Raw genomic sequence first — 14,293 nt, 5'->3', positions numbered from 1 at the left:
CACACCTACTGCCCAGATCTTGGTTTGTAATACCATCCTCCAATAAAAGGAACCAGGTAGGCTCATTCAAGAAACGGCTCATTCTAGGAAGATGGCAGGAAATATATGAGATCAACTTGGAGCATCTTTTAGTACCAGAAAATAAGAAAGTGCTAAAAACCAAAAACAAAGAACAAAACAAAAACCAACTGCACTGATGGGGTATGTCAAAGGGGGAGGAGCCTGACTGAAAGAGCTCCAATGCCCAATCCTGGGATAATCTGAATAACAAAATAAAAAGTACTGGATTATAACCCCAAATATAAAATATGTATCCAAGAATCTATACTGATATAAATACATGACTGAATAAATACATAAATTGGGGAGAGGAGACCAATCTCCCTTGCAGAAGAATTCTGAATAATAGTGTGAGTATCCTGCTCTCAAAGAGGAGGAGTATGACTTTCCACTCCTTAAGTATGGCTGTACATAGTGATTTCCTGTCAAAAAGTAAGTAGGGAAATGGAGGGAAAAAGAGAGCAGTAATTTACAGTGGAGAAATCACTGAACATGATGTCAGCCAGGCTCAATATCAACAGGCGAGAAATCATGTTGATAACATGCACCCTTGACATTATGTGGTAAAAAATGACACTTTACCTCTATGGTCTTTCTCCCCCAAATAAAACAACCCCAGGTCTAATCATGAGAAAAAGAAATATCACTCAATAATTCTGATAGAGGGGCATCTTATAAAACACTTGGATACAAAATCTTACAAAAACAATATGTCTGAGAAACTGTTGTATCCAAGAGGACCCTAAGGAAACATGACAAGTAAATGTAATGTGGTATCCTGAATGGGACCCTGGAATAGAAATAGACATCGTGTAAGGAAATAAGAATAAACTATGAACTTTAGTTAACAATAATGTGTCAGTAACAATAACTGTAACAAATGTTATCAGCCAAATGTTAGATTTTAATCATAGGCAGAACTGGGTGCAGGGAACTCTGTACCAGCCTTTCAATTTTTCTGTAAAGTTTAAAGTTTTCTAAAAAAATAAAGTATAGTTTTTAAAGTACATTAAAGTACTCACTAAGCATTACAGATACATAATTAATTATAAAGTCCAAACTGTTGTTCCACGAGAATAAATCCTTAATTATAATTCAGGAAAGTCACGTGCAATGAAAAAACTTGAAAATTCGACAATTCAACTTCATTAAGTAGTCTATATACTTTTAAACATAGTTTAACAATGGTTTTTCAACCTACCATTTTTTTCTCCCATCTTTTGGCGCTGCTAACAAACATCAAATTCTTTGAAATTAACTTTATCAAAGAACTGAATCACTTTGATTGTAGAATATAACTGGAATCCAACTGTGGTCTCTGAAATTTGCAGTACTCAAAGAAAATATATTATACTGTTTTAAGCCGAATATTCTTTGACACCTGAATTTTAAACAGTGCTTGAAGAAACTTTCAGAAATGATTACTAGTCCAACTTAATGATCACTCCATGAATCCTTATCAAGTGAATACATACAGTTGTATCAGATCATCAACAGTATCTTTTTAAAAACAAAAATCAACTCCATCTTTTGGTCCATGAATACATGAAACATTCTGTAAGGAAACAATAAGGAATGGTAAATGGCATATTTGAAAATAATAAAATATATCAGAAAAAAAGGGCTGTTGTAACAATAGCTCTATCTTTTAAAATAGCATGAATTATCATGAAAAAAGAATACATATTAACTGGAAAAACATGCAAAATATCAACATTACAAATATTATAGAAAAATTCAAAACTACCTATTTAAAATATATGTTAATTAATATAAACTATCTCCATTTCATAAACCTTTAAAAACTTTTAAACGGGGCTAATAATGTTAATTACTTCAAAAGACTGTTGTGAGGCTGACTTAATTCCTTAGAATAATACCCGGCACATTACAAAGGACTCAATAAATCCTAACAGTTATTATTATTCTTTCCGTATATATACTTTAAAAACAAAATTTGAATTTTAGTATATATAAATTTTATAATTTTCATTGATAATATATCTTGCACTTTCTCTCATCATTAATGTTTTCTTATAATATGACCTTTTAAGTGATTGTACAATATACTTTGGTCAATAATCCATTAAGTTAAATTATACTAAAGAATTTTAATAATTAAAATGTAGTAAGTTATTAAGTAAACTTCTATATCAGACATTTAGATTATTTCTATTTTTCCAATACAGTAAATAATGATGGAATATACTTTATGGCTATCCCTGATTATTTCCTTAAGATACACACTTAGAGGCAGAACTAAAGGTCAAAAAGAGGTCAGCACTTTTAGTCTCAGGATGTTAGTCAACACATGGTAAATTCTTCTCCTACTCCCACACCGAATTCACAGAAATCTTAATTTTTTAATTAAAAATATAGAATCATGCTGAAAATAAAAAGGAAATTATCTATAGACTGAGTCTGTGGGACCTCTCTGTGGAAAGCAAACAGATGGGAAGTTGCAAAGATAATGCCAACCACAAACGTACCATGGCAAAATAAAGAGCAGATTCTCTCACAGGAGATGAGTATATACAACCAAGAGTCATCAAACATCTGAAAAAAGTTACACCATGGAAGAGACTTAACAAGCCCACCAAACTGATGAATTGAATTGAATTAAAGAGAATTAACGGAGCATCCTGAAAATAATTTTAAAACAAATATTATTGTATTTAATATAAAAGAGCTAAAGAAATAACATACAATTCCGAAAAATAATTAACTGGATATCTTGGATATAAAAGTAGTTGTTAAATAAACTCAATAATTAACAGTCACAGTAACAGATTCAGATGAAGAGCCAGTTAGTAAGCTAGGAGACAAAGTTGAGTAACTCACTCAGAATACAGAGCAAAGAACTGGCAAAAAAAAAAAGGGGGGGTAAGTAGAAAGAAGACAAGGCAATAATGATCAAAAAATTCTTATAACTGGAAAACACATAGGCCACTAATGGTCCACTGAGTAACAAAATAAACTTATTAATACAAACCACTAGACAAACCATGGGTAAACTTCAGAACATCAAGAATAAAGACAAAGCCTCAGAAACTTTCAGAAAATCTAGATGATTTAAAATGAACGTTTATCAAACTGGTAATCAGACTTCTCATCAGAAATGTCGATGCAAAATGTTAAGGGAAAATAAGTCTGAATCCAGAATACTATTCCAGCCACCTTATGTTTCAACAGCAAGAGTTTAAAAACAAAAAAAGACTCTTACAGACACTCAAAGAGCCATTCAGAGACTCTGAAAGAAATGAAGAAGTACTTCATTAATAAAAACTAACCTAGAAGGAAGTACTGAAGTAAAAGAAACAAAAGTGAGCAAATACGTAAATAAAACACATTAATACTAGATTAAAAACAGATTTAAAGTGGGTTTTAATGACAAATGAAATAATGCTAGAAAATAAAACCACAGGAAACGGTTTTTTTTGGAGGAGGGACAGAAGGGGATTGTAAGATTACAGAAAGTAAAGTAAATCACACTAAGTTCTTTGTAGAGAGGATATCAATACGAACTAAATGTATGAATTGCATTAAAAATATAAAGGTGACACATTGTAAAGCAACTATCCTCCAATAAAAATTTTAAAAAATGTAAAAGTACAGTATGAAAAAGAAAACAGAACAAAGAAAACTTGGGGCTAACCTCATTTAAAAAGAAAAATGGAAAAATACAAAATACAAAAGATAGGAATAGAAACATCGTAAAAAAAGAGGATGTGAAAAAGGCCAATTATGTTAGTAATCACAAAAAAGGTTTTCTTCAGTAAATCTGCAGAATATTGTAAAGCATAGAGAAGAAAATTTAAATCTTTCATAATCTCATCATCCAGAGACTACCAATTTAACTTTAGATTGTAACAGTATTTAAAAATTTGTTCATATTTTCCCTTCTTTTTCATTTTGGCAGGAAAATAGTGTTTCGCTTCGATTTATGGTTCGTTTTCACCAATAGGCTTTTGTGAAACTGTGACCATTTCTTCTGTTATGTTTTAACAGTGATGACAGTAATGAACATTTATTGAGTATAAACCATGTGTCAGGCAGGCCTCTAAACACTTCCCGTGTTCTTACTAACCTGCGTAACAATCACGAGGGACAAACTGCAGCATGCCTGGTTTTCCTCACAAAGAGGCTAAAGCATGTTACACTGTACATGGCAAAGACAGACTAAGGAACCAAGCAGCCTGGTTTCTGAGCCCGTTTTTGATCCTTTTAATCTACCGCCTCATTCTTAACACACAGAGAACTCACTGCAGGATTTCACTTGCTGATGAGCACAATTACGTATTGTTTATTTTATTTCCTACCTATTGGGGATAACTACCTATTGGGTTGTGGTTAATGAGAGGAGCTCTGAGCATCTGCTCTCAACTCCGTGATATTGGGGAAACGATTTTATTTATTCAGCGTTTCTGTAGTCTTACCTGTGAAATGGGTCAGTGGTTAAACCACCAAGTTCTGCTTCTGGATTTTGGGCTGCAGTTCATTTTCCGCAGCCCCCATTACAGCTTCAGGTTCCCAGCTGCTTTAGAAATCACCTCTCAAGAATGTGTGCAACCGGATGACAAGAGACTGAAATGCGGGGGGTGAGAACTCAGGGCGCCCGCGGTCCCCCTCTTCAGCTCGGGACTGAACACGCGTCAAAGGGAGAAGGGAGGTCCCAAGGGCTGGGATCCAGGCGGCAGAGAGTTCCGCCGCGTTCCCTGGTCCTGGACCGAAAGAGCCTTCGGGAGGGCCACCCACGGCAGTTACATTAGCTCAGCTAACGCTTTCCACGCAGCCCGCGACAGTCGAAAGCTGCGCTCCGCCCGCCACGCTGGCGAGGCTGAGTTCCCCGCGCGTCGGACTCCTCTCCCACTCCACGCCGCCGAGAACCCGCGGCCTCAGGTGCCCCCTGGCCGGGAAGTACTTCACCGTTTACTAGACCTCACCTCAGCCAACAGTCCCGCCTCGCCTCAGCTGGGTAGGGAGGACCGCCCATATTTCTAAGGTCCTTGAACCCGAAATGGGAGGAGTAGGACATCGACCGCTCCCACTTCCCAGCCCCTAGCTCATTGGCTGCACACCCCCACCGGATTCCGAGCGCGTACAGCCTGCAACGCCTTAGAGGTTCCGAGCACGTACAGCCTGCAACGCGGCGGCGCTTCAGCGCGCCGCCTTCCGATTGGCTGTCAGAGTTCTCGGGTTGTCTCGCGCTCTCCTACTGGACCAATGCGGATATCCACAGTCGAGAGGCCGGCATCGCTGGAGTGGTGGTTCGTCTGTTTCCTCTGGTAGGTGTTTGGCTGCCATCTTGTGTGTGGCTGGGATTGGGCTGCTGGGCCTTTGGAACCTTACTCAGCGGTTCAAGCTGTAGAGATGTCCTGAAGAAGCAGTGGAGGAAAGTAGGGACCTTAGGAAACAGACCTGGAAGCTTCTTACCTCCCTGAAAGGGAAAGGTTTTCCTGGTCTGAGTCTCAGCCTTGACTGGAAAGAGAGATAAATGATGGAGGTGATTAGGATCACAGGCTTTGGTTTGTTATTGTCAGGGCTTGGCGTGGACTCTGATGCTTTAGCAGTGATCCCTTGGGTTCCAGGGAACTATTCTAGTAATCGTTGTCTGCGAAACATTCTGACAGTCAACCCTCTATACTGACAAGGAAGGTTGTCTGATGGACTGCCTGCCTGATTGAGAAAGGAACAAGACTGGTGATGGAAGAGGAGAGAGGGAGATACGACTATCTTTACGAGTCGAAAGAGACGTCTTCGTTTGATGTCGTTTGCGAGGGAGTGACTACTCAAGTGTTTTGCTTAACCTCTAAGGCCATCCTTTGGAAGCCGTGAGCCCCAGCTTCTGCGTTAGGGCAGTTTTATTCATTAGTGTACAGCCGGCACTCCTGCAGTGGTTGTTTTTTTTAAAGCTAGAACGTGGATGGCCTTTGCAGAAACAGAAAGCGAAGGAAGAATTTTGTCAAATCTTGGTTTTCCTGATTACGATCTGCTGAAGATTTGGGAATCTCAGGGTTAGCTTTGGCATGCTTGGTGGCTTCGTCCTGGGTAGGTAGAGGTTTGTGTAAAAGAAAGCATTTTTAACTCCCAAGCTCTATGAGATGGGAGGACAGAGGCAGGAATTACCTCCTTCTCCTCTTTATTATTTTTAAAAATCAAAGTAGAAAGCTTGCTTGGTTATTCATTTGAGGGGGAAATTATCTCAGATCCGAAAACCTAGCTAAAAGGCTAGTATTTTATTATTAACGTTAGCAGTTTTGATACTGAGAAGAAGCGAAGATACTGCCTTGAGTTTAGAAATCATTTATCAAGGTTAACTGGTAACCCAATCAAGTCAACAGTGCCTTGTATTTTGTGGCAGGAGTATCAAGGAGAACAGCAGTAAAATGTAAAATAAACAATTGAAAATTAATTTTCTTTAAAAATTTTACTTTTTATCCATGAATCTTAAAAACTTAAGTTATAAGAGTTCAAGTATCAGTAATTTATTATGGAGTTGATGGCTTAGGTACTAGGTGCGTAAGGAATTTTGGTATCTGTGGGGAGTTTTGGAACCAGTCCTTGGCTCTGGAGAACTATATAGGCTATCAAAGGGACTAGTGGCTAACAAACACCAGTAACAAAGTAGATGCTCAGTAAATGTTTGTGAAAGCCTTTGGATAACGATAACATGGTAATAGTTCTTGGCATATATTCAAAAATTGTTGAATGAATGAATTAAAAAATACAGCAATTGGGAGGTATGGATATACTTTTTTTTTTCAGTTCAGTTCAGTCACTCAGTCATGTCTGACTGTGTGACCCCATGGACTGCAGCACGTCAGACCTCCCTGTCCATCACCAACTCCCAGAGTTCACTCAAACTCATGTCCATTGAGTTTACTCAAACTTCTGTCCATTTTCTTTTCTTTAGCCTAACTAAAAAATAACTTTTTAGTCTGCTTTCCAGAAAACTTGACCTTCAGTTTGTTTTTCTTTTCCAATTTATACGTTAGAATAATACTAAGGACAGGTTCATAATTCTTTTTTTCTGAGGTCTGTTTTTGAGATCCTACAGTAGAGATAATGAAAATGAACCTTTTAAGTAATAATGCTCTATTTGCCATTTTTTTCTTGAAAGTATCCAGTCTCAGTAAATGATGCCAAACTTATTGCTTTCAGTCTCTTCTGCTGAAGAAAATTTATTACTCTTCTATTTTTCTTTTTAACACAACTTAAAGTCAAAATACTGTGTTTACATTTACTATAGTGCATAAATATGTTCTGTATATAAGTAATTTTAAAATAACAAATTTGGTGAGTATCTGCAGACTTTTGTTTGAAGAATATACTTCTCTAGATTTCATAATATATAATCTGAAGATCCATAGAAATGTTTTAAAATAACACTTTTGCGTGAACAATGTCAAGTGATGTTAAGTAAAAGTGATTTAACTTTGATTTAACTTTGATGTTAGAGGTTATTTTTTAACGCAGTCCCATATATACAAAGGAGAAGGCAATGGCAACCCACTCCAATACTCTTGCCTGGAAAATCCCATGGACGGAAGAGCCTGGTAGGCTGCAGTTCATGGGATCGCTAAGAGTGGGACGAGACTGAGTGACTTCACTTTCATGCATTGGAGAAGGAAATGGCAACCCACTCCAGTGTTCTTGCCTGGAGAATCTCAGGGACGGGGGAGCCTGGTGGGCTGTGTCTATGGGGTCGCACAGAGTCGGACACGACTGAAACCACTTAGCAGTAGCAGTAGCAGCAGCATATATACAAATTTAGATTTTTTCCCATTATCAAGTGATACATAGTTTATAAAAGAAAATTTGATGACACCTTTTAAATATGTTTTGTGACTGTGGATTAGAATCTAACACGGCATTTTAAAAAGTCAATAAAAATTGTTTTCAGAACCTGTTTGGAATTCTTGCATTTGGTACTTAAAAATGCCAGAAGGTTTTATGTGTGAAGGTTTTAGAGTGATGATAAGCATTTCTTTTATATTATTATTAGAGTTGACTTAAATATTATATAGTTGCAGGTGTTCGTTGCAATTCAATATTTTTATATATAATACTTAATACAAAGTTAATATAAAATATTGACTATATCTTTTACTGAACCAAACGTGAGTCTGCTCACCTGCCATACAGCAAAGCCAGTTTATTGACAGTGCCTATGGTAAAGAACAGAGAAGGCAATGGCACCCCATTCCAGTACTCTTGCCTGGAAAATCCCATGGACAGAGGAGCCTGGTGGGCTGTAGTCCGTGGGGTCGCTAAGAGTCAGACACGACTGAGCGACTTCACTTTCACTTTTCCCTTTCATGCGCTGGAGAAGGAAATGGCAACCCACTCCAATGCTCTTGCCTGGAGAATCCCAGGGATGGGGGAGCCTGGTGGGCTGCTGTCTATGGGGTTGTACAGAGTTGGACACGACTGAAGTGACTTAGCAGCAGCAGCAGCAGCATGGTAAAGAAAAGTGCAGCGATTATTGCAGGCCCTAATAAGAAGTATGGGCAGCTCTGTTAAAAAGAGCCAGACTTCTGGGTGGTTTTCAGGGGATCGGTTTTAAAAAACAGCATTTCAAGGTGAGGGCTGCAGAATTCATGACTTTCTTCTGATTGGTTGGTAGTGAGGTAACAGAGTGATGCTTCAGAAGTCTCAATCGTCAGCCTTCCGGCCCTAGCTCATCTGGGGTCTAGTGCTTGAGGATGTAGTCACCATCCTCCACCTGCGTGGGGAGTTGGGCGGGGGGCTTAGTTCCCTGTAAAGATAGCCGTCAGGTTGTTATATCTGTCCCTTGAGGAGGAACTAAGACTCTGCTTTATCACTGATTTATTGTCATTACTTTTCTAGTTTAACTGCTTTTCCTTTGTTTCTGCATTCCCTCATTTTCATAATTAGTAACTGCCTGTGCCTGCTCTTTGGAACTCAGGGAAAGCCTGGAAGACTAAAGCCTTTTTCTACAAACACAGAAATGGGGAACATAGAGGGGGCTTTTGTACCAAGGAGGGCCCCCCAGGAACCTGCTTTGTTTCAGTACCTCCTTTTCTTTGATACTGCTTAATCTTGAGGGGAACAGGTGGGGACAAGAAAGGAAATAAAGTTCTGGTTGGAGAGATTAATCATAAACTCAGCAGAGGAACTCAGTTTTAGGGGGACTCAGTTTCATATTCTCTGTGCTATGCATTACGTTCTTGTAACTTTTTAGTTTTATACTTAGCAGTTTGTACCTCTCAATCCCCTTCACCTGTTTTGCCGCTTACCCATACCTCTCCTCTTTGGTAACCACTAGTTTGTTCTTTGTATATTATCTGTGAGTCTCTTTCTGCCTTGTTACATTTGTTTTATTTTTCGGATTCCATATATAAGTGAAAATACAAGCACTTTTTTATTTAAAAAAAAAAAAACATTAAAATGTGATAGGTTTTCCTCTCTGTAACTAAATTGCATATAACCATCCTTTTAAAATTTATTTTGAAGTACCAGAAATACTTTGATGGGCTTTGGAATTAGTTTTGACCATGTAGATGTCACTTTAGGGGGAACATTTTGAAATTTTCAGAAATATTTCTGTATTCTTCATTAATTTGATGTGTTTTACCATTATTTTTCTGATATTCAATAAGGTCCATTATGGGAATAAAACAATGTGACTAAAAATAAAAAATTATTTAAAACTTATAAAGATCATTCTATTGTATAGCTCAAAGAGCTATATTCAATATCCTGATATAAACTGTATTGGAAAAGAATATAAAAAATGTATACACATATAGCTGAATCAATTTTCTGTATGACAGAAAAAGACACATCATTGTAAATTAAATATTTCAATTTGAAAAAAGAAAACCTGTATAAAAATCAAAATGACTACCGCAGTTTGTGCTTTTCAGCTAATCAATGGAACTGATTGGATGTCTGAATCATGAGAATGTCCATTAACTACTGAAAGTGCTTCTGAGGTAAACACATGGTACATTTATACTTCACTTAAACGAAATGTTTAAATTATTATATATTTAGGGTTTTTTTAAAAGCATAGGGGAATTGAAATACTACTTCTTCCTTTGAAATCTCACTTGTTCCTGCTGTTCATTTTTGTGTAAATGAGCCCTATCTCTTAAGCACTTAACACACATGTCTCACAGCCTTTTGACAATTAGATCTATTCAATTTATGTACTACTCACCCTCTTTCATGTTCCTATCTTGATTAATGGCTTTTCAGTGGCTCAGATGTAGAACAATATTCTTTTTTTTTTTTTATGTCTGAGAGTCCAGACTTCTTTAGAAAAAGTGCAGCTTCACTCGCCCCAACTCGCCCTGTGTATGCTGGGTCTACCTGCTTGTAGTAAGACTCATATAATGGATTTCCAGCGGGAATCTGCTGGGAAAGGGGGATGAGCGGGGCCGCCATCTTCCCGCGGACTCGGGCTCCGAGCGCCGGCGGGGAATGGGGCGGGGCCGCGCGCGCGCACTGGTGCGAGGGGCGGTGCGCGCGCAGCCGAGCCCTAGAACAATATTCTTATGTCTCCCTTTTGCCCAATTTTATAATCTGTAACTTCAGCCTCCAAATGGCTTTCTTCATTTTCTACTATCACTGCCACTGTCCTGATTTATTTTAGGTCTTTTCTTTTTCTTAACATTTCATATGCCATGGTAGTATTGCTGCTGCTGCTGCTAAGTCGCTTCAGTCGTGTCCGACTCTGTGCGACCCCATAGACGGCAGCCCACCAGGCGCCCCCGTCCCTGGGATTCTCCAGGCAAGAACACTGGAGTGGGCTGCCATTTCCTTCTCCAATGCATGAAAGTGAAAAGTGAAAGGGAAGTCACTCAGTCATATCTGACTATTCGCGAGCCCATGGACTGCAGCCTACCAGGCTCCTCCATCCATGGGATTTTCCAGGCAAGAGTACTGGAGTCGGGTGCCATCGCCTTCTCCGATGGTAGTATTGACAAAGCCCATACTTCTTAACCTTAAATTTGTATTAGTTAAGACATAAGTTTGACTTCCATGACTGCACGCATGGAGAAAAGACCAAGTAAACTTGGAAAGAAAATCAGATAGGATTAGATTTTTTAGCAGTGACATTTTATGCCAGATGTTAACAAAGCATGGTGGTAGCTCAATGGTAAAGAATCCTCCTGCCAATGCAGGAGATGCAGGTTCGATCCCTGGATTGGGAAGATCTCCTGGAAAAGGAAATGGCGACCCACTCCAGTATTCTTGCCTGGGAAGTCCCATTGACAAAGGAGCCTGGCGGGCTGCAGTTCACGGGGTTGCAAAAGAGTTGGACACAACTTAGCTACTAAACAATAATAGCCCAACATGTTTTTAAAATTCAAGGAAATAAATATTCCATTTCTCACCAAACTATTAAGAATTCAGGACATCAACAAGCATTTATAAACATGAAACAACTCAAGGAATGTTGTTCCTAGGATCGCTTCTTGAAGAATATCCTGGAGAATTTCATATGTAATAGTGATTGGAATCATAATATAGTGATAGGATGGTATGTAAATGTTATATAATCTGATGTTAAAATACTACAACCTACAGAAAAAGGGAGGAGGAGGTGAGTGGAATTGCAAAGTAGAATAGTGGTCACTTGCTTCAAAGGAATGAGCTGTAAGGAGAAGGATAATGCTTGACGCTGACCGATGGGCAGAAACATGTTATAAATAAGTATACGTACTTAGATGTGAAGCACTCATAAAAGTGTTACAATACCAAGTGCAGAAGAGGAAGTTACTAATTTTATTACTGCTAATAGCAGGGAACCAAGGGTGTCTTAAAAAGGGCAGGGGAAAATGAAGAGTATTGTATAAAGCTATTACTATAGAGTTAACCCCTGATAACAAAATACACAACACTCCCCTAAATGTTAAAAGAAATACCTACCCTAAAAAGAGCAAAGAGAACAGACCATATAATGATGTGAACACATATTCTATATATTTTTATCTGTACACACACAAAATGAATAGAAGGCGAAGCATTATCTCACTGCAAAATATATCAGATGTATTAATAAATGTGTATGGCTCAACTTAATGATTGTTGTATATGAAAGATACAGTTGTAAAAATCATAAAGGGAGTTAGTAAATGAATAATTTAAAAATAATAAGAGTGTAAGACATCAAATAAATGCAAATTTTTTAGAAAGCAGGGTTCATCATCTTAGTATTAAGGCAGAATTTAATTGAAAAAGTATTAAGGTGAAGGATATTATAAAATAGCCCTTATAAAGCTAAGGGCTATATTTACAATAAAGATTTTTAAAAATATCTATTTACCAAATGACACATCAATAGATATAAAGTAGAAACTGCTAGAGATGTAAGAAGGAACAGAAGCCTGCTAATAATAGAAGACTTTAACACGTGTCTCGACGTAAGTCAGGTTAAGTGGACCAGAAAAATCCTTAAGGTAGCTCTTACAGATTTGTATCAAAGTCTGAATCCATTAATAGAGAATATATCTTCTCAAGTGCACAGAGGACAGTTATAAAAATCTATATTAGACCACAAAGAATATCTTGGTTCCAGAATACAAAAAGTCAAAATTTTGATCACACATAGTAAGTCAAGAAAATAATTCAAAAATTAAAAAAAGAAAACCTGGCTCAAGGTTTTTGTAGGATACTGGTAACTTTCTAAATCCAAATCTCTCCATATATCCTTTTAGAAAACCACACAGATCTATAAGGAGCGAAAAGTAAATTACCACCACCCTTGCCTAACTATGCTATGCTATGCTAAGTCACTTTAGTCAAGTCCGACTCTGTTCGACCCCATGGATTGCAGCCTAACAGGCTCCTCCGTCCATGGGATTTTCCAAGCAAGAGTACTGGAGTGAGGTGCCATTGCCTTCTCCGGAAGAGTCTATAGATTAATCTATAAGTAGAAGGGATGGTGCCAATGATGGAGAGATTTCTCTATAACTTGTTTGTATAGTTTTGATCTTAGAATCATGTATGTTTACATATTCAAAAATAAAGAGGTAGAAAGAGAAATCTAAAAAGGAAATAAATTTACGTAACTATAAAGAATTTTGATGACGTAGCCACTCAAGAAAAGGAACAATTTTAGTAACTTTTTCTTTTAAATTTATTTATGGCTGCACTGGGTCTTCGTTGCTGCTCAAAGGCTTTCTCTAGTTGCGGTGCTCAAGCTTCTCATTGTAGTGGCTTCTCTTGATGCAGAGATGAGCTCTAGGGTGTGCAAGCTGAGTAGTTGCAGCTCATGGGATTAGTTGTCCCACAGCATGTGGGATCTTCCCAGACCGGGGATTGAACCGATATCCCCTGCATTAGCAGGCAGATGCTTAACCACTGGACCACCAGGGAAGCCCTAATTTTAGTGACTTTAGAACATAAATTCTGAACTGTACCTTGGCCCTCTGCATCTGCAGTGTCAACCAACCACAGATCGAGCATGTTCCGGGAAAAAAAAAATTCGAGAAAGTTCCAAAAAGCAAAACTTGAATTTGCCCCAATTTATAGAGCATGTACATTGTTAAATAATATAGAGATGATTTAAATTATATGTGTAATGTGCATATGATATATGCAAACACTATACCATTTTATATAAGGGATCTAAGCATCCATGGATTTTGTTGTCCATGAGGAGATTGGGCTGGAACCAGTCCCCCATGGATAACAAGAGATGACTGTACCTTAGTGGAATATATTCAGTAGTATAATTGTTGTTGCATTGCTATTTTTGAAGTATTTTATGTCTATTGTTGGGTAAAATAAGTGTTGCAAAATAAGTGTTGCTGCTGCTGCTGCTAAGTCATGGCAGTCGTGTCCGACTCTGTGTGACCCCATAGACAGCAGCCCACCGGGCTCCCCCGTCCCTGGGATTCTCCAGGCAAGAACACTGGACTGGGTTGCCATTTCCTTCTCCAATGCATGAAAGTGAAAAGTGAAAGTGAAGTTGCTCAGTCATGTCCGACTCTTAGCGACCCCATGGACTGCAGCCCAGCAGGCTCCTCTGTCCATGGGATTTTCCAGGCAGGAGTACTGGAGTGGTGTTACAGAATATTAATTCTTGAACAGAGCCACAGTAGTTTATCAGGGCTGTGACTTAGAAAATTTAGCTTGGAAAGTCCTTTGCTATATTGAGCAAAGTGGAAATGAAGTACAAAATTACGCAGAAAGACAGCTAACATAACAGAGTGCAGGTCACAAGGCAGGCTTTGTGCTAGGCACTATATATATATAT

General features: G+C 38.2%; 2 protein-coding genes across 15 annotated transcripts in view; one reads left to right on the top strand and one right to left on the bottom strand.

Annotated features, from left to right (window-relative positions):
• SETDB2 (SET domain bifurcated histone lysine methyltransferase 2) overlaps positions 1 to 5,079 on the bottom strand; it is a 77,483-nt gene extending 72,404 nt beyond the window's left edge. For 9 of the 11 annotated variants that reach the window (XR_011466280.1, XR_011466283.1, XR_011466284.1 and 6 more), the window contains exons 1-2: positions 4,497 to 5,079; positions 1,262 to 1,615 (exon numbers count right to left, since the gene is read on the bottom strand). Coding sequence is in view for 5 of the 11 variants with exons in the window: in XM_070380323.1 (XP_070236424.1) it covers positions 1,262 to 1,277 (16 nt within the window). In the remaining 6 variants the exon portion in view is untranslated. Of the gene's footprint in view, positions 1 to 1,261; positions 1,616 to 2,549; positions 2,696 to 4,496 lie in introns of those variants that run through there. The other 2 variants (XR_011466282.1, XR_011466285.1) reach the window with 2 other exon arrangements.
• A 132-nt stretch (positions 5,080 to 5,211) lies between these two features.
• The window catches only part of CAB39L (calcium binding protein 39 like), a 120,342-nt gene continuing 111,260 nt past the window's right edge, over positions 5,212 to 14,293 (top strand). For 2 of the 4 annotated variants that reach the window (XM_005904515.3, XM_070380336.1), the window contains exon 1: positions 5,212 to 5,345. The gene's annotated coding sequence lies outside the window, so the exon portion shown is untranslated. Of the gene's footprint in view, positions 5,346 to 9,957; positions 10,020 to 14,293 lie in introns of those variants that run through there. The other 2 variants (XM_070380337.1, XM_070380335.1) reach the window with 2 other exon arrangements.

This window comes from Bos mutus, chromosome 12 (assembly GCF_027580195.1).
Source record: "Bos mutus isolate GX-2022 chromosome 12, NWIPB_WYAK_1.1, whole genome shotgun sequence".
In the NCBI taxonomy this organism is placed as follows: Eukaryota; Metazoa; Chordata; class Mammalia; order Artiodactyla; family Bovidae; genus Bos; species Bos mutus.
The sequence above is the reverse complement of the archived record's forward strand: the minus strand, read 5'-3'. Positions and strand labels throughout refer to the sequence as shown.